A 21,720-nucleotide genomic window follows, 5' to 3' on the forward strand; every position below is an offset into this window, starting at 1 on the left:
AGTTCCCTAGTGGGTCCCCATCAACTGGTGCACATAGTAAATATGTTATGTTCTATTCGGCTTCGTCTGTCTGATATCAGAATTGTATACAGGAGGTAACTGTTTGGGTTGGGAAAACATGCTGTGTGTGTAAATATGACAGCATCAACTTGAAATATGACTGGGCATTTCTGCCTTAATTTTTTATCTCAATTTAACCCCATGTGGGATACAGTGAAGGTGACTACCTCTTTTGAGGTGGAAGGGGTATGGGGCAGGTATTATTCCCAGATATGGTACATGTATCCAGTATCCTCACAAGCATTTTTCTTCCGTCTTTATTGTGACATGGTGTTTGGTCAGCTTTAAACGTTAAAACTTGGTTACATCTTATTTCTTTCTTGCATTTCTTTTCCATACTCATGATTTTTGTTCAGGCCATCATTGGATAAAAAGGTTAAAAAAACGTAAGATGCATCTCAGAAAATCTATAAATCCATGACTTTTGGGTATGAGGCAACCCGCAGACCTCCAGCTTACTTTAGTTATTACAGGATAGTCTTGGTCAGTTAGAATGTGCTGAAAGGAGTCTGGAAAAAAGCAAAGATGGAGTAAGACTTAATTTCTTTGATCATGTTTTTGTTCAGGCAATGGCTGGATGAAAAAGGTTTTGCACTTTAAGTTACTAATTGTTGCAAATTGTTTCTGTAGGCTACACACTAAAGTGCGCTAAGCTTTACGATTTACAGCATTAGCATACTGTCTTCTTTTTTTTTTTTTCTCTATCTAAAAAAAAAAAAATCTCTTTTTTTCCCTTTTTACTGAACTAGAGAGTCCCAGTTTCAGAGTTGCTTCCCCCCTGGGCTTTTTTGTTATAGTTCTACTGATCCATTGCCTTATTAGGAGGAAGGGAAGTTTTTTTTTTTGGAGTGGGAAGGGAGTGGGAAGCACTGCACCTTTTTTTTTTGGTGAAGTTTCAGTTTCCAGCAGCTAGTAGATTGATCATTGGTGGGGGGCTCCCCTTCAGCCCCTCCTACCAGCAAAAAACTAAACTTACTACTGCTACTGCTGTAATGATCTAACCAGCATATCTAAAGTTCATCTCTTGATTCTTCCCTTGTACTTCTTTCTCTATCTCTAAACCTAGCACTTACTCCCTTTGTACCTGCACCTACTTGCACCTTATAAAGTACTTCCATTAGCCCCCAGCCCACCCCAGCCCAAAAAACCCCCTTTCCAGAGTCCTTTGAAAGTTCTTATATACTACTTCTAGTATCGTGGGATCAGTTGCTAGTGTCCTCCTCAACTCACCCAAGAAGAACCTGAATTGATTGCAAACTGCCTCATGTTCTCTCTCACAGATCTCCTCCTCCTCCACTCCCCACAAACACAACAATGCAGAGAGAACTGAGGCCAAACTGGAGGCTGAGCTGCTGAGCTCTCTCAACATAGGACTGGAAAGACAGGAGGAGAGACAACCACACACAATACATACATACCCACACACACACATACACACAACACACAAAAATCATACACAACATACTCAACATACAAAACATAGGAGGCTCTGTCCAAAATTTAGCAAAACAGCAGAGAGGCCACCAAAACCACCCCCACCACACAACACCCACCACCCAACACACAACACACACACACCACACAGACAGTCAAACAGTCACAACAGCCCCACAGGCCAAAAAAAAAAAACACACACTCAGACACACTGACCATTCCATACCACACAGAGGCCGTCCCCACTACCAGACTGAGTAAGGTCAAGGTCACTGCCTGCTGTAGGAAGCTAGAATCCGCCATAGCACAAGCATCAGTAGACAGGTCTCTCAACAGCAGGTACAAGTACGACTCAGTCATTGTCCAGCGGGTGTCAACAAAATACCAAAGGCCTGACCTCCAAGCGACTGAAAGGGACGTCAATCTGATTGTGAGCAGTATATGGCCCTGACTGATGAGGTAGGACGACCTGCCACCTACCTATACCACCTTTGATGCAGCCACAATACAGTGATAAGATGATCATGGCTATTAATAATTCGCATTCAAAGGGCTGTTGTCCTGGGATGGATGATTGGTCTGTCTGCCTGGGATGACATGCTGGACAAAAGGGAGCTGTGCAATTGCCCTGCCGCCTTGCACCCTGGCCACCCCGGCTTTGGACTTGTTTTAAGGCCCTGCTCCAAGAACTTAGTACCAAAAAACACTATCAGGTAAAAAAACTAACCCCCAAAATACAGGTAAAAAAAAAAGGAAAAATGAATCTCAATTGCCTGAACCTCAAAAGGAGAGCAGTAACATGAGACTTCTTCTGTGCTCTGCAGAACATCGATATGGTCAAGATCGAGAAGAAACGGTGGTTCACAACTCGTGAGAAACGGCCCACACCCAACACCCAGCACAAACAAGGACACCGCCATAACCGGACAACACTCCACAAAGAGTGGACAACACGCCGGACACACCCAACCCAAACACCCAAGGATGTGAACACGATGCACCATGCAAAGTGCAGGCTCAACTCCATGCCCACCCAAACACAATGCAATTGCATCATCATCTTGCTGCAAAAATTAGCCCTCTCCAAGACTCACACCTCCTTCTGAAAAACATGGCATGATAAGGAACATATCAAAACACACCACACCATAATGTACCCAGTGACTAACTAATATAGACTACTGGGACATACTCTCAAGCGAACCTGAACACTCCTTCACCATCCCTCAAAAACTCAAATGCCATGGAAACTCTTCACCATCAACACAAATGCAAAACATCCCAACATGTGTCAAACATACTACATCAACACAAATCGCACAAGTCAATCATACCCCTCCACACAGGACTGACCACCTGAAACTAATCCCTCACTGGTCAAACTCATCCCGCCCACCTGGAAACAAAAGAAGAGGAAAAATGAAAACAAAAACAAAAGCCGGACTTCTCAAAAAAGAAGTGTGGTCTCCTTTAAACTAGTGTGGTCTCCAGGTAAAAACATTACTGCTTCCGAAATCACTTACAAATGCCTAAATTACTGGTGCCAGCCTTCTGCTTACAAGAAATACAAATCCCAAAACTAAGACTCTCTGTAAACCAGGCAATAAAGGAGGAGTCTGGTGGACCCCAGCCATAAACAAGCTCTACAACAAAAGGAGGCTACACAACAAGTACAGAAAAAAGCTAAGGGTAAGAAACCTTTGATCATTATAAGTAAAAAATAGGGGCTCTCCTTAAAGATCATCCAAGGCAAATTTTGAGAAAAAAAACTAAGACTCTAAAGACAAAAAGACATGGGCCAAAAACATATTTGTAACAGCACTAGGAACTGAACCCACAAATTGAGGAGGTCAAGTTAGGAAGGTTGAGTACAAAATTAGATCACACTCACCCATAACTCTGACTGGGGCACAGCGGCTTGCAGCAAATCTCCCCACATCCCCCCAATACTTATCCATCAAGGCAGTGCGCCCCCCAATCATCTCCCCAAATGTGAGAACGCCCTCATGAGGGCAATAAGGCAGAAAAGCATCTCCAAAAAGTTTCCACGGATCCAGTGTCCCCGGCTTTCAGCTGTGCCCACACCATAATAAATGCCACTTTTGAGACGACTTCATTTTAATCTTAGCCTCCTCAGGAGATACTTGCCACAGGGTGGTATACACTCACAAGGACGGTGCCTCAAAGACCCAAGGAGTGGCCCCATCGACCCCTGTAAAGCCATAATCTTACAGCATCCACATCATCTAACAACTCATAAACTAATCATAGCAAGGACATACAAGCTATACTGCAACTCCAGTTTAAAGGACACAGAGGCCTCATAACCTTTGAAATACCCAGACTGTTGCCTCTTGGTTGTAAGGTTTTGAGACAGTCACAGTCACCAAGACCCATGGGAGAAGAGTGGCAACAGCCTCAAGTCGACACCCTGAGGCAAAGGAATGCCAGGGCCTACAGCCACCCAGAAAACCCGTAACTCTCAGCGACACAATAAAAAACTACACAGCTTGGGAACAAAAACATCCTGGAGAAAATGGTCCTAAAGACACTCTAAGCCATAAAAAACAAGAGGGCCAAAGCGCTAAGTCAGGTGGTGTTAGCACCGATTAGTTCCAAGGTGTTTCAAAGTGACTTTTCTAGGGTACACCTCTGAAGTACAAGTCCATGGCTGAACAGGTGACTGGGTTCTTGGAGAAACATGAGCCCCAGCACTCTCAACTAGCAGCATCAAAAAGGGCCTCAGATGAGATGATCAAGGCCGAGAGCATAGACATGGGTTGCAGCAAATGATGCCAAGAAATTGGCTGAAAAAAAACGGTTACACCCCTGCATATAGGAGACAAGGTCCAAAACACAGAAAATAAAGGTTCCCAAAAACTTAATATATATCGCCGACTCCATATAACTCTGTCAAGAGAAGATACATAGGAATTAAGTCTATACACTCACCTTCCTGATCACTTAGTAGGGCAAAACCTGATCATGAGAAAATACTTCGAGATCTGTCATATGAGATCAGGGATTCATGCACAGGGAGTACAACAAACTATGAGAGTGAACCCATGAAGACGAACCTGCCTACACTCAAAAACCCCAGAGAATCAAGGTAAAAGGAGAGTCAAGATAAAAGTTATTGAGACCTGTGCCAAATAATCGGCCTGTAAAAAACTCCATTCTCATATATGCTATCTCAAAAATATGCCTTATGCCAGGGCACACTGTGGCCCACCAGACCATGTATTCAGAGAAATGATCAGATGTGGAGATCAGACAGCAAAAAATCACCGCCATCCCATAAATGATGCATATGGATTAATAGATCAACTTCCCAGGACTCGAACATCACCCAGGGACACGTTATGGACATTGGAGGGGAGACACCAGATATAAACCTATTAAGATTCATTGACCAAAAAAAAAAAAAACTGTAAAATGCACCTCAGAGCAACCTTTGTGGCATAAGTACAGTTGTTTCCTCCACAGTTATCAGATTGCATCTTGAATGAATAAACCAGGATAGGATGGTTAGCCGGGGGGAGGGTGGGACCGCGGCACCACCTCTGCCATGGAGTCTTTTCAATTAGGGAGCCATTTAACCTAAGGCTGGCCCTGCAGGGTCTTGCAATATGTGGCATCTTTGGGAGAAAATAACATGAAAGTGAGTCAGAAGGGTTAGCAGTAAAAAAAAATATATTTTTTTTTGATTGTGCATGTATTCTTGAATTCTGATATTCTGAAAGATGTAGGGAAAAAAATAGTCTGGCATTAGGATTTGAATGATGCTTATGACTGAAACGTGTTGTCTTCTCATTAGTCATCCAGGATATGTTCATAAGGTCATAGGAGGTTACTAGGCTTTCGACCTGGAGGTCATTTCACGCCTAGTCTTTTCATCCCAATGTAATACCATACATACTCTAGTCAGTACCTAGGATTGGATTTATTAATGACTACCCGTGTCCAGGAGGGTTATGGACGCCATCCCCAGTAAGAATTTAGTGTCCCATCCACGTGTCCAGGTTTCTTTTGAACAGTGTCATAGAGGTGCTCTGCTTCACATGAATTGGCAGCCTATTCCAAAGATGTGGCAGTCACTGGGAGACAAATGTGTCCCTCCAGCATGTCCTATTCAGGTTGCAGACCATGTTTAGGTCCCTGGAATGGGTAGCTCTAGTCCCATTTGATTTGCAGATGTGCAGCAAATTCACTAGGTTTGGGTCAGCGATTGTTCTGTAAGCTAGGCATATGTCTCCCCTAAGAAGTCTATACGATACTGAGTATAGTGAAAGGGACTTTAGTCAGTCTGTGTAAGGCACGTGCTAGAGTCCCTTGCTCTTCTTAGTTAGAAACCTCTGAGGTCTCTCCAATTGCTGCAGGTGCTTTGTACGGCACATGCCAAAAGGGCATAAATAGAAAGCTGCATAGAAAGAATGGGGGCTGTATGCTAGGCTGCTTCCCCATTTTTCAGCACCACTTTTGAAACTGCAGCTAATACTGTTGCACACCTCTGTGCCACTTAGTGCGCCATGGTGTGTCATTTCTACAGGAATGACAAGCAGCCCAAAAGTTCAGTTAGTCTGCACCTTTCGCGTCCCAAATAGAAGCTGAATGATGCTGGCTGTAATTCTTCTGCTCACTTGTCCTCTGTCCCTCCCCAGCTGGTGCCATCACACCTTTTGGATATTTGGATTTGCATGCTGTGTCCTGCCTGCCTCAGTGAGCCTCTTGTGTAACCAGTGAGGAGAACATTTTGTGATGTACTACAGTCTATATCAGACAGACCCTCCCTGGTGCCATGAATATGCTCAGTTTGTGTTAAGTTTGAGTTCAGTGAAGGCTTTACAACTCTGTGTCCTCTTTCAGAAACACATTCCAGCACTACTTGTTCTTCTAATGCTTATTGATTTTACACACCTTGTTTTCTACTGGTATTAGGGTGCCACTGCTCAGTGAATACCACTGTTTGAAAGACATTAGTCTCCTCAAAGAACCGGCTTGCTAAATGTGAATTTTTATCCTTAGGAAGATCAAGTAACTCCAGAGAGCGAAAACCTCACACTGTCTTCCTCAGCTGCTGTTGACCAGTCCTCCTGTACTGGGACACCACTGTCTTCCACAATAACCTCACCAGAAGGTAATTTCTTTGACAGGTTTATTTTCCTTGTGTATTATTGGTTTTAGTCTCTTAGACATTGGTTATTTATACTGAATACTATTACGTGACCTTGTACCTATCTTATTCCTGTTGAGTTGTCCTCTTGGGAACTTCATAACCAGCATGGTCAGAGGATAGGTCCACTTTTTGCTTAGTTGTAGAATGAACTCCTATGTTTTCCAGTGTTACAACTTCATACCAGAACAACTTTGTCTTTGTGGGGTGGAACAGAAACGAAGCCTTTGGCGTGGTAAGTTTTAATAAGCCTAGTGCAACTTTCTTATGTATTGTACTCCAGCAGGTGGTAGGTAATTATCACAGAGAGTAGGAAGACATCATTGTTTATAAAACAATAACTATCTCTGAGCAAAACTTCCTTTCATAGCCAGTTTCTCAGCATTATGCTTCGGATTGTGTTCCAAAACCTGTCTCATTCATTTCAAACGTTCTGCATCAGTTGTCTGTTTACTGTCAGCTGAAATTATACGAGCACAAGTCCTTTTCTGTTCCTTTGAGAGTCTCTTCATTCTGAACTCTTCAGTTGTTATCCCCACCTCACTAATGTATGACTGAGTGCTATACTTTACCAAAGCAGAATTACCGAACGTCTGCCTGATTAGCCTTGCCAGTCGTCTTCTTCCTGGTATATCACTTTTGAACTAAAATAGACTTTCATGATAGAGAAGAGCTGTTGGCCTACATATAATTAGCTACCTTTTACTCACAAGGCTTGCCTTATATCTGGCCCTTTAGAACAAAGAAATAATAAGGTAGATGCAGGAATAAGACCTACAGGGTTTGATATAGTGTTGCATTTGTTCCCTACATGACTACCCTGTCTTGTTTTTTTTCCTGCTTTGTACTCTACATCCTTGAACCATTATGGTTTATTGCATTACAGCATGCCAATTTCATTATACTTCCACCCTCTCCATAAAGTAGATTTTCTACAGGTCTTTCTTAGACCATTTGTCTTCCAGCTGACATCCATGTCTTCATCCCATCATTTCTCTTTCACTTACCCCCCCCCCACCAACATGTAGTGTATTCATCATCCTCCAACCTGTCTTTTATGCTGTAAATTTGCCAGGATGCCCAGATGTATGCCTTACCATTTTGCATTCTTCATCTATGAACAATTTATGCATCTGTGTTCATAAAAAAAAAAAACATTACCGAGTTGCAGCTGGTTGAGAACACATTTGATCTAAGCCCATCTACATAAATGTAAGTAAATATTTTGCAGGGGCCAGTCCCCCTGCACTCCTTTGGACTTGGGTATACTTTCACTGTGGTTGAAGCGCAGTGGGGAAAGTGGAAATTCCCAAGTAAAGTGCACAGCAGTATCACACAATCTGCAGTCTTGATGTGCCTTAAGAGTCTAGCCTTCTGATCAATGATAAAATATGACAATTAGAACCTGATCAAATGGTCATTGATTACCTGTAGGGTTATCATTTCCTACACAGTTTTGATACATTTTCATTGCTGACTTTTGCTGCCTAATATTCTTTGGTCTTTATGACTAAAGGAGGTGAACAGAGTAGTTAAGTTGCAGCCACACCAATGCCCTGTACAGTGTACTGATCAACTACACATTCAGCATGCTGTTGGACTTTCACCACTGTCCTTTCACCTAACAAAATACAATCCATGTTGGTGTTATGATTACTTAAAAGTCATTTTTGTTCTCTGTACTGTCTTGGAGTAACCCCAACAAATATATGTTTTCAGTCCATTCCCCTTGCACTTTTTTTTCCACAGCAAATTTAAGTTATGCGTCTGCTCACCATACAAGTGACTGCAACTGCAGCTTCACTCATTAACCAGGCCAGGTATTGATACAGACCTCTGCTGGATACCCTAATATCCTGGATAATTACCTAATACCCTAACAGCAAAATAATGGGTATAGTTCCCCATACTAAAGGGGTGGTGTAAGCCACAAAACGATGGGCTAGGCTTGTAAATGCCCTCGGGCAGATAGCCTAGTATGAACCTATGAACCCCAGTGCTTAAATCAGATTTCCTCCACCATCCTTAGGAGTGCCACTCTTATTCATTACAAATCTTTGAGCAAGTTTCCAGCCCCACTTCAAATATCCTTTAATTTCATAATGGCATTCTGTGAGTTATAGTATTAAAGCTAGTACCATGTAGTTGTGCCCCTGATTCACAGCGCAGTATACAAACTGGTTTAAGACCCAGTGATGCAACTTGTCCACACTTTATCTGTCCATCCCTGCTGAGGGTGTTTACACCAACTGTGCAAGTTACAGTGGCTTCACCTGAAGAAACGTTAAGGAAATTAAAGTTGCACCTATACCCCGATCAACTTCAGAACCGTCAAAATGGAATGACCTCACAAGTGATGCTCTGCACTTCTCACAGGTACTGCATTTTTCCTTATTTACAAATCTGCAACCACCTAGGAAGCTCGCAGTGAGGGCAGCTACAGTACCACCTGGGATGGGTGCAAAGCACACACTAAAAAAGGAGGCTACAATAAATTGAGACACAAGCACCAGCTTGAACCCTGGTTAAATATTTCAGGAAGACTTAACGACTGAGAAAGGACTAAGGGGGAAAAGAAGCACTCCCATACCCTTGTGTATGTCTTTAAATGTTTATACATGGAGAATGGATTGTTTATATATCTTGTTTTAGGAGTTATATCAAGGGGCTACCATAAGAGTCAAGGGTGGGGAGGTAGTCTTTCACACTCTATTAATCCACACAGAGATGATGCTTTTTGCCTCGTACTTAAACTCTTAAGTATGATACTTTGCAGATTGTCACCAGGAGTTACAATAGGGGAACATCTCTCATGCCATTATTTTATACCTTATAAATCCTGAACTGAAGTTGAGCATGTTATTTGTAGAGAGAGCAATTTCTGAATTTAAGTGTGAAAACCCAAACGGTAGTGCTTCATTATACCCGCACCCAAGGTACCTTAGAGAGGTTTCCCTTCCTCAGTGGCTCTAACCTCATGACCTGCTTAGGGATCAAGTTAGTGGGTAATAGAGAGACATTCTTGACTTTGACTCTGGAATTTATTTATTTTGTTTTATTTTGAGTTTAACTGCAGTAGAGCACTGATCCCATTGGACCCATTTCATTCTCAGCCCAGGGAAAACCAAATAGATATGACATATATACAGAGTGAATGAAAAAAATTGCAATGTATCTACATATGTTGTTTACAAAGTGAATGTCATAGTCTGCTTGAGAATAGAATGGCAGTAGGTAAATGACATTATATACAAAGTGACTGAAAAGCACAGTATGTACATGCATTAAATATAGAGCGACAGAGATGGCATGCTGAAAGTATCAAAAAGAGCTGCACCAAGGCATGTAAACAGAAAGTAATGAAGAGCTTGAGTTATATGACCAAGGAGATAACAGTTGCATTTTCCTAGAGTCTGGAAATGTGCTTTTGTTTGTTAACAGAAACTAGGATTAGAGAAAAGATCTTTAAGAAAATAAGGGAGAGGTTTCCAAAGTATGGGACCAAGGAAGCATGGTCAGTGCAGTGAAGCCTAGTTTGGAGGGGTTTCCAAGCAATTACAGACAAAATTAGTAATTTAAGACACGGAGGGAGTTGGCCTTAGACATGCAACAGAGAGGATTGACCATCAAAGTGTTTGTCCATCCTCTGATTTTGTATTCAGTGCAGCTGTTTACCATTTTTAATGAAAGTTAAGAAAACTGCTGCTTCTGTTTTATGAATGGATCAGAAGTCGAGATACAAGTGGGAGCTCCTTATTCTCCTTCCTGAAGCAAGAGGAGTTTCCCTGCCAGATTTTAGTCTTTAGTCGCTTTCATCGTTTTTAAAGGTTTGGTGGGCACTACTTTGTTCAGACTATGATGTAATCTGTTAGCGAGTAGTGATGCTTAGGATAAATGGTTTAGTAGTAATATATAGGACCTGCCTGATGATGTGCCCCAGAAAAAGTAGACTTTTTATTCAGTTATTGGGAACCTATGTGAAGCCAACTCCCAGGCTCTAAGCATTACAGACATGAATACCTGGTTGGAATCCCTCTGCTCCATCTGCATAACCAAAATACGGACCCCACAAAATATGGCTGCATAAAGATTTAAATTGGATAGCTCTTATTCATGAATTTCATTTTACTGAGAGGGATAGGCTATTAGTGAATAAACTCTTAGCTAACTATAATAAACTAAACATAGGTAGCACCAAGAAAGGACTGCCCAAGGTGATTTTTATTCTGGATGGAGATGAGAAAAGACTTTCACTGAAAGGGAAGGGCGATATCCTGTCAGTGCAATCTCTTCTTTACATCTAGGACAAAATTAGCCACTGTATGTCAGAGGATGGCAAACAAATCATGATGATATGGAAGAAGAATGCATATATATCTACTCCTGGCTCCTAGATATGCCACTAAATCCTGAAGTTCGTTTTTTTTATAGCAGTGTTTAAATGCATACATACACTTTGAAGATTAAAGGTGATGTTTCCCAACCTGTCTACCATACGTTAGAGATGTGATATGGGAGCAATGGAGACATGGCTTCATATATTTTGGGAATGTCTTCTGCTAAATTCCTTGAAAAAGGAAATTCAGAACATCTGTAATATTTTGTGGCCGGGAAGCATATGGTTGTCAGCTTCATTATTTTCCCAGAAATCAGCTTTCAAAGCGTGATGAGGCAATTATGTAGCTTTTAATGCTGATAGGGAAAAAAGTGATGATAAGGCCATGGAGAAAGAAAGTCCCTCTACTTGTTGGGGTAATATGCCAACTTTTGAAAAAGCTGAAAGACAAGGGAAATCAATGTAATGGAGCTAAGAGTCCAGTCTAAGATGAGGGATAAAAGGGTAAAATGGCAGAGTAAGTTTTCCCTCAGTTAGGTTCATGTTAACTAAATGGTTAAGTGTGATATCAATACAGGGATTTTGTCTACCTGACCACACTGTATGATACATAAGGTGGTATTCCCCTGATTTTATATGCCACAAAACCCCAGATACTTATAAAAGAGTATATATTGAAATAGTGTAATTTCTGGATCACTGTTCAACCACTTATCCATGTGACTAAACTTGAATTATAGTACAAGAAATCAACACTTCTCAAATGTAGTACAGTTTATTTTGTTTCTTTGATGGCTGGATTTTGTAAATTTATTTATTTTTTTTTTAAAAAAGGTTCCTTTTGTAATTGTACTCGGCATGGGAAGGTCTCTTGGCATAAAGCATTGCTTCTTGCAGATTTACACCCAGAGTTCCTTGTTCTGATTTTCCAACAGATCCTGTGAGCAGCAGCCTAGCTCAGTCTGTTATGTCTGTCACCTCCTCTCAAAGCCGCCACTCCCAGCTCAGCACTGATACAGTATCGTCAATGTCTGGATCGTACATGGCAGCTGGCGCAGATGACGATGCAGATGCCATCAGTCTTAGTGCTGCTAGTCGATTACCATCTGAAGAACTAGAGGTGAGCAGCTTACAGCTGATTGTACTTAATGCACTGAACAGAAAATGTCTGCATAGTTAGAGTGATAGCTCCCTTTGTGCCTTTCTCTCCAATTCCAGTTTTCAGTTTTTTTATCAGTCGCCTAGATTCAAAGCGTTTTGTGTGTATTGCATAGCATATGTCTTCTAGAATTATAGCATCAGTGGTATCACAAAAGTGATGAGGATCTTTGTTTTTTTATGTGGTTGATAATACTTTTTAGTTGAACGCTATGTTTTTGTTTGAACAAGTATTATCCATCCTTGACAGAAGTCTGAGACCCATTAGTATAGGTCCTGATACTTGTAAAAAATAAACTTTAACTGTGAAAGATTTTTGCATTTACAACCTTCATGTGTGCCTGCATAGGGTCTTTACCATATTTGCACCCATTCAGTATACCCACTATGTATGTGTGTGTTTGCGTACTTCCTCATTTATTACTGTGCCTCAGAGGAAGTAGAATACTCGTATGTCAGTCTTAGATTTAGAATCTAACACTCCTAATTTACACGCAATGTGTGTGTATGTGTGTGTGTGTGTGTGTGTGTGTGTGTATATATATATATATATATATATATATATATATATATTCATAAATTCTGTGAGCTATTTTTTTTAGGTGGAAACTTTCCATATCTCTCCTGACATTACCATATGGGGATGTCTCGGAACAGTGTTTAGTTGGAATCTTTCCTTTTACCTGCTGTTGTGTGATCTCATTTTTTGTATATAGAATTAGCAGGGCACATGGGGGGGGGGGGCACAGGGGGAGCTTGTCCTCTTAAAAAAAAAATGATATTTTTTTGGAGTTTCGATTCTTTTGAATCAATGTTTTTTTTTTTTTTTTTTTTTTTTTTTTTGTACTTTGATATTTCAAATTATATCCAGATGTGTGTGTGTGTTTGTTTATATAGTGCCGCAGATGAGAGGGAATACTCAAAAGATGCCACAGTCAGAAATTTTGAAAATAACCTTCCCTAATCTACACTGTTTTGTTCTCCTGTTTCACAGATTATAATCAGCAGTTCTTGCACTTTCAGCAAGTGCCCAAGTATTCTGTGATAAAGAAGTAAAAAGCCATATGTATATGTATATAGTATATGGAATATATATATATATATATATATATATATATATGTATACACACGTGTGTATGTGTATATACATATATATATATATACATGTGTATATATATATATATATATATATATATATATATATATATATATATATATATATATATATATATATATATAATATATGTATGTATACACACACACATATATATTTTTTAATTAGAAGTAGTTTCAGCATTTTTTTCTTTAATGTAATTTTTTGAAGTAGACATGAACTAAGATGCCTCTCCTTATGTAACAGCTAATTGAGATTGCACTATTTCACTGATAGCAAGTACATTAATAGGCTAAGTTTAACATATTTGTAGCCCATTGTGTCACTGCTAGAAGACTGAAGGAGTAACTAGTCAAGAAGTAAGATTGAGATGTGCTCATCATGCAAGAGGATCCACTTCCTCAGAAGGAATATTTTCATGTGGAGTCCCATGAGGACCAATGCTACGCCCTATTCTTTTTTAAGTCTTTATTAACAACATTAACACAGTCATGCCCACCAACAAAATACCCTCTATGCTGACCATGTCATAGTTTATAAATCTGGTACTACAACTAATTACAACTCTACCTGCAGAAAGATTTTACCACACTATCCCATTGCCCCTAGTTCTTTTGTCATGGTGACTGCAGAGTATTTGGTATGAAACATAACCTTAAGAAGTGTTTTAAGGCTGCATTTCTGTACGTGCATTTAGATTTTATTTTTGTGCAACTGTTTTTGCATCTGGGTATTGGCAAATGTCTGCTTTTCTGAGCTTTTGATTTTTGCCTTCAGTGATGCACTTTATTTATAGAGGTCTTTGTTCTGTAATTTATAATATGACAGTCATTAGTAGCCACGTTTTTTCAGTTTCTTGAGGCATGTATTAACTCATGTGACTTTAAACTTGCTTTTTTTTTCAACTTGCTGGTGTTTGCTGGAAATCTACTGACAGAGTTTAAGAAATGGATTCCTATAGGTTAGATGACTGTCCCATGAATTTAGTGCCTTGCCTGCTCGCCTTCTCCCTCTCAAACACACACAATGACTGACCGATTCATGTAACACTAGTAAGTGAGTTATACATGGAGTAATACTTGCACAAAGATTGTTCAAATACATGCATGTGAGTGTGTTTGATACACTTATTGTCTTCTTTCACTAGCAGAGGTTACACAATTAAATATGCTCCCCACATAATTGCCAGACATGACAGAGTATATGCCATTAGTTTTTCAAGCTGCATCACTCCTTCCCAGCCAGAATCTGTGAAGATTCCACTGTCATTCTTTACGCTGCTTCTCAGAAAGATGTTTACAGCAATAACAACAAAGCTTCTGACCTCCAAGCTTCAGAAATGTGCCACAACAAAATTTACCTTCTTAGACCCCTTGATTGGTGTGGTGAAAGGGGCATGGTGGCTATCCCTTGGTAATACCATAGTTGTGTTGGCAACCCTGTATTGGAAGTAGTTTAATTATATACTGACATATGTTCTTGCTTTCTGGTGCATTTAGTCTTAAAAGCTTGCAGTTCATATGTATATATGGAAATAAATCTTATTTTGTAGCACATAGTATCTGTGGTCTCTTGATCAGAGCCCTTAACTATAGTAGCATCACATTCTTGTTGTGCAGATTGGCAGTGTGATAGAAATGCAAATTGTACCTGATCATTGCTTATATGTGCAGTTGTAAGAGATAACATCCTCTCAGTGTTTAAATAATAGAGATGCCTAAATGTGAGTGATCTGTCGGCAGAATGCCTCAGACTACCAGCCAGCACTTCAGCCTGGTACCCATATAGATAGGATGTCTGCATGCTATGCAGGTTAACATTTTTGGATGATTTCATTTACAAGTTGCACAACCTATTCAGTATGACTGTCTTACAATAGCTTACCCCAGAGTCTAGGGTAATGGGTCTATATTATGTGATCGAAAAACATGTGCATCTAACACATTTTCATCGATGCATAAACAGCGAACACACTAATCTCTGAATGGCAATTTCAGCTAATTTTTTCCCAGGGGAAAAAATGCTTGGCCATCGTCTGTGTTTGCCCTTTTCCCCTCTGTAGTGCGATCTCAGAGTTGGTATATTTAGGTGGGGGGGGGGGTAGGGTTTGAAAGTTTGTTTTGTTTTTCGTTGGCCAAACAATTTTTTCCCCTAGGAATAAATTCGCTGAAGCGGACGTTCGGAGAGTAGTGTCTTCTCTGTGTCGATGAAAACGTGTTTGATCATATAATATAGACCCTAGGGTAACTACTTTTGATTGTCACTTCCTGTCATGTAAGTATGCCAGTGACAATGTCCATGTAGGTTTATTGTTCTTAAACAATAGCACTTTTGTCGTCAGTAGATTTTTTCCATAGATTCATGATTAAAGTTTAGATTTTTTTTTTTTTGTTTTGGTTTAATTTGTCGTAATTTTATGATTAATGGATGGTAAGACTGCTTTGTTACTTTGACTATTTCAGCACCACTTTCCTGTACCCCATATGATGTCAGTATGCCAGTAGGCTATTGTGCCTGGCTTTTGTCTTCCTTGTCATCGTGATAAAGTACTCTCTGGATTTTTACAAGCAGGGTGTAAAAAAAACAGTGGGTGCCTCTGCTTTTTATAGCCTTTATTCTTGGATGACTGGTCAGACCTAATCCGTGCAAAATCCATAATAATGCTGTTTTCCAAATCATTCTGGTTAGACACATTGTACAGTACTTTATTTCTGTTTCTTTTTATTGATATTTAATATTACAGGGTTTTTGAAATTGATAAGAATAAAACAAATAATTTTTAGTACATACTAATAAGTTGTTATACTGTAGCACCTTCAATCACCCTTGACCGCAACACAAAAAGTTTTCTTCGTAAAGTAACTACCATTTAGGAGATTTGTAAAAATGATGCAGTACTTTTCTACTTGAGGATTCCTGTGAGTGAAAGTGTTCATTCTGTAACAGTTTTTCCTAAATGTTATAAGGGTGTCTTTCCCTGGATAATGGTAAGCTGATTTTATCCTTGTTTTTTATAAATGTTAAATGATTTATAAATGATAATCAAATGTCAATACGTGCATAAAGATATTTGCATTTGTAACTGTTTTCATTTTTGGCCTTTTTTTAAATGTTGCTGTAACAACTAGTCCACACCAGTTGAAACTCCTGACAAGAACTTTTCCAGTATCCCGGAGGAAGAACAAGATGAAGAGGTAATTCGTAACTCTAGTGAAAATAACGGGGCTTTATGTATCATGCATGGGGAACAGACTGAATTACATTTCTACTGTACATGTTTTATTCTGTAAAGCGTACAAGGTCTACAGCACTTCACCTTTTACAAGTCAGCGGGCCATCACCATTTAGTGATTTTGCGATGTCCTAATTCATTAAGATAAAAGTACTTTAAGGGAATGGAAGCCCAAGTAATCATTTTTATTTTTCTTCATTTGTCCATTTTTTTTTAAATACCTTTTTAAAACTGGTGCCGAGTTGAAAGTCTTAATGTAGTAATTAATTTAGTGTTGTGCGTTAATTGTAAGCGCAGTATGAATTCGCTGTTTGTATTTCTTTCTTTGCCTTTGAAGAACCAGTGGTGCTACTTTCATTATGGATTTATGCAGTTGTTACACAATCATGGTAAAGACCCTGCCAGATGGACATGGCTAATCAACAAAGTGAACATTTGAAAAGCATAGTAACGACAGTATTTGTTGCTGTATTTTGTATTTCCTTGTGCTGCAACTGAAAACTGCCCAATTTAGGATGAACCCTTTTACTTGGTTAACAAATGGATAAAGAAAGAACATATATATTAGTAAAATGAAATATGATTACAAAAGGCCATCATTTGAAATGACAAGTTAGTGCAAGGGAGAAATGGGGAATTATTATTTCACAGATGATGTGGTAGATGATTAGTATAAACTCTAAAAGAGGTTAGAGTAAAAAGCATAGCATAATTCATGATTTAGTGGGAAAAACCTAATTCATTTCAATGGCTGAGAGAACAAAATAAGTTGTATATCTTAATTATGGTGCTACAAGTTATCTTGTAAGTAATGAAAAGTGCAGATTATATAGGTCAGGTGATTTGTAATTTATTTTCAAATTTGGTTAAATGCTTAAAGTTCAATACATTCCATATAATATGGATGCGCGGAGAATAATTGCATTAAATGGATCATAGCATAATAAAAAAGTATAAAATATGATGCAAAGTGTAGTTAAAAAAAAGTTACAAAAGAAAAAAAAATAGTGCAGTGTTTTCTAGAGTACTCAAGCATTGTATGGCAATTGATATAGAGGATTATGCAGCTGTTAATGACCTTCTTCCTGTAATCCATTGGTTCAGGGTTTGATTCCTTCAGTTTCCTTTGCCTAACTTTGCGTCTCTGAGTAGCTCATTTAACCAGACACTACTCTAGGACTAAGTCTGGAAAAAGGTCCTTGGCGATCTATACTCTATCCTGGTTAACACATTTAAATAAAGTTAAAAATCATTGAACAGTATGAGTGATTTCTAATAGAACTTTGAAGACTGATGTTCTGCCATCCTATGCTGGGCTGGCTGTCTCGTCTGTGATCCATAGAAAAAACACAGAAGGTAGCAACAGTGATTTATATCAGCTGGCTTTTGCAAAGAAACAGTTTGACAGACAAGCCATGCAAAATGTGGTTTGTTACTATTCTCATGCTTTTGGTTTTAAGGGTGATGCATGTGTAAACACTTCGCAGAAAACTGTTTCTTCAATTTTGTTTGTCATGCTAAGTAGTTGTTGATGTACTTTGAACTAAACATTATTCCAAGCAGTTTTAGCTAAACTGTCAACATCCTGTTTATTGAAGATGAGAGATCTATGTAACAAATTATTTTTTCACTTGTAGAAATGGACAACTTTAACTGAAGATCATAATTTGCAATTGTGTGGTTCTAGCACAAAAATAAATCAAATTCCTTAATATCACAGCTTGTACTGATAAATTTAAAATTCAATAGTCAGTGAAATACCAGCCTTTGATTAATAATGGTCATTCAGAAAAAAAGAAGGCCATATTCAATAAAGCCTACACTAAGTGTACATGATATGTATTCAAAAACATTCTTATCAATTTTTTGTGCTTTCTAATCACTCAGAAAGATTACACTAAGTGTACATGTAGTCTACACTTTGTGGTAACCTTTGAGTCCCTGTCAGTATTTAAAGCTGTAAGAACATCAGTAGAAAAACTAAAATTAGGAGGAAGAAGATGTGAGTTGTCTGTGTCTGTTCACTCAGAACAGGGTGCACTTAGTGCGGGCGTTGTTGAATCCCAGGGAGAAGTTTTAGTGTGAAATTGGTTATCGGTTGGTTGGGGTAATTTTCTCTGTACTTTGTCGACAGGGGCTAGGAATTGGGAGAGGCAGGAGTAATAAGTTCTCAGTTTACTAATATCTTCAGGGAAAGTAACAGACCAACCAAAGCAATCTACTTTATTTGCATCTGATTCAGGTAGCAAATACCAGTCTCAGCCTTCTAAAGTCTGTGAATGCTTTCAAACTTTGATGTTTCCCCAAACACAGTTTATTTTGGAATCCAAGAACCTCTACATACATTAAATGACAACGGAGGTAATGTAACATGTTTTCCCAGTCTTAAGGTCATGAAATTGTGCTTGGGTGATACCACAGGTGAGCTGGCTGCAGGGCTTTATTTTGGTGTTAACATGTCAGAACCAGTTCTCTGATGTCCGTGAAAGACTCTTGAAGCTCATAGCAGCCATGATTCTGCAAAAGTTACTTCCTGAACTTTTTAACTTTGTCCACAGATGCTACTTGGAGCATCACATTGTTTTTTTTAATAGTAATGTTTGTTTATTATTACAATTAACAGCCAACCAAGTCTGAGTTGTTTATAGCATATAGAATGTTTTTGTGCAAATGTGTACTGAGCTAGGTCCTTAAAACCTTTTTTAAATGTTTGACTACAGATCCGATAATTAATTTTTCTTTACGATAATACTGCTTCTAAATAGAAGTACATTTTGCTGTATTTACCTAACTGTTGCCTGGCAGCTACTTTGTGGCACCTTATGTCTGCCATTCTGTTGAATGTTAGAAGTTGTATTCTTAACCAGAAGCACAAACAGTAGTTTAGAGTAAAATGCAGTTGGAAGTATTGCAAGATTCTTCAGACTGTGTTGGAGAAATTGTTTTAAAAGTGACAATTAATTTGGCAATCTAGCCATTCTGAATGAAGAGCTGTATGAAAAATGTGCATAGATACAACCAAGGTGGAGATAAGTGTGGAATTCACATAGACTTTGTTAGAGTTATGGTGGTGTAAGATTTGTTTACAAAACATTGCCATTCTAAAGCATCACCATTCATACAAATCTCATTGATTGCTTTCCTGACTTGAGTCATCAGCTTCCAATCAGAAAACAAAAGAACTAGCAGTGACACTGGTATACTGATTAGCATTGCTGACTTTGAAGTTCTTGCTCCTCTGATCTGGTTCTAAAGTGTCTTTGCATAGTTGACATGTCCTGTCTTTGCTTGCACAGGTTTTTGCCAGGGTCGCTGATTTCTTCCTGCATCCTGAAGATGTATTAGGAGAACTGGCAAATGTACAGATTTACCAGTAATGTCTGTAGTGCATTTGTTTGTGCATCCTGTGTTAAACTGCTACCCCTGCAGGATTGATATGGTGATTGAGCATCATATTAGAAACTCATTCTGCTCATTTTCCTATCTGTCTGATGTTTTATTGCCTACCAAAATACATAAAGATCCATTTAATCCCTGTGAAAGGCCACCTTCCTTAAAGAATGAAGTGTGTGACTAGATGTTTGCAGCTCACTTGATTTCTTGCTAATTATTCTTATTCCCCTGCCTCTTCTACCTCTTCCCTTCCTCTATCTCCAACCACTCTTAATTCTTACATTCTCAAAACAACCTACCTGTCTAGTCTGTCTCCTATACTCTGCCTCCCCTACATCTCCTACTAGCCGTTCCTACTTTCCTTTCTAGTTTCCAAACTTTTATACAACTAGATCCTACCCGCTTTAAATAAGCATCTGCCTAACTGTGTTAACTCATTTTGCTCTAAGCAGCTAAAATAATATTGTAACTAGTCACATTTTCTTCTGCTAATTGTTTAAAACCTTGTTTGTAACAACTACAAGAAACAAAACCACGGAAGGTGCAAAATACACTAGTAATCAGAAAAAAGCACCTCGGATACCAGCGAATGTAAGCACACAGTTTAAATCAAAAGCAAGACAGTTCCACCAAACAAGATGCACGTAAACGCTGAATTTACAAACAACTACGTTTTCGTCAATACACAATACAATATTGTACAATTACAATGTTGAACTTGTATTATCTACAAGCATATTATTTCAATTTATTATAATCTATAATATAGCTGAGAATGAGGCCACTATACTCTTTTTGCCTTATTTTGTAATATATTATATGATCAGTACTTGGTTCATTATTATTCAGTTCTTTTGAACTTGTGGTTATCACCCTTCAAAATATATATATACTAGTGGTATATATTTTCTGCTTTTTTACACTATGATATGCATTCACAAATAGTGACTGTGGTATTGGTCTATTACCTTGTAATATGTATGTATGTCATATAATGGCTTACTTCCAGAGCTTTGATTTTTATCTTTAAAAATATGACTTAATATCTACACCTCTGGCATTTTTATGTCACTGGTCATATGCTTTAATCAAGAATGGAACATGCACTTTGTTACTCCAGCCACTGTGTGGTGCTGTAATATTGCTGTCAGGTAATCAGAGACTAGTATAAATGCAGGCTGCTTCATTTCATTCAAAAAAACTTTATTGTATTCATTGATAAAGGCTGAATAGCAGAAACCGGTCTGGATTTGAAGGACTTATAAATAAATAATCATTATTTCTTCATTACTGCGTGTTCACTATCGTTTTTTGCTGGTCGTTGGTGGTTTACATGGAGGGTACACACTCAGTTTATCCTAGACGAACCTACCTAGTCCTTATTCCATACATTTTCAAAATGCTGAGATCTAAGGTTTGCCTTTAGAGCATGTGCAAGTTTTGCCCCTATTATCTTGGAAGGCTGATTGTTGTAACCCTACCTCCCTTTTTTTCTATTACTAACCACCATATGCATTAATAGCTTTGGGAATTTTCTCAAGAATAATGACCTGTAATTATGGTGGCTGTGAAAAAAGCAATTATTAGAAAATGGAAATCAAAAGTCTAAACGAACTGTATTAGAAATAGTGAATATAGTAACCGAGATAAAAGAGCTGGAACTGGGCTCTTTAAAAAAGGCTAGGAGCAAATTACATAGGAAAAATGGGAATTGTGGGAGCAATACATACAGGGGAGGTTTAAAAGAAGTCAGGACTTGAATATGTTATGTAATGTTTGAATGACAATGATTGGGTATATTATAAGTGATGTGTAAGGTT

General features: G+C 38.7%; 1 protein-coding gene across 2 annotated transcripts in view; it reads left to right on the forward strand.

Moving 5' to 3' along the window:
* RNF157 (ring finger protein 157) overlaps window positions 1-21,720 on the forward strand; it is a 1,565,029-nt gene that overhangs the window by 1,348,770 nt on the left and 194,539 nt on the right. For both annotated transcript variants that reach the window (XM_044068100.1, XR_006364438.1), the window contains exons 14-16: window positions 6,520-6,631; window positions 11,939-12,123; window positions 16,404-16,469. In XM_044068100.1, the coding sequence (XP_043924035.1) occupies window positions 6,520-6,631; window positions 11,939-12,123; window positions 16,404-16,469 (363 nt within the window). The remainder of the gene's footprint in view (window positions 1-6,519; window positions 6,632-11,938; window positions 12,124-16,403; window positions 16,470-21,720) is intronic.

Source organism: Protopterus annectens, chromosome 4.part0, assembly GCF_019279795.1.
Source record: "Protopterus annectens isolate FY-2018-M chromosome 4.part0, PAN1.0, whole genome shotgun sequence".
Classification (NCBI taxonomy): Eukaryota; Metazoa; Chordata; order Ceratodontiformes; family Protopteridae; genus Protopterus; species Protopterus annectens.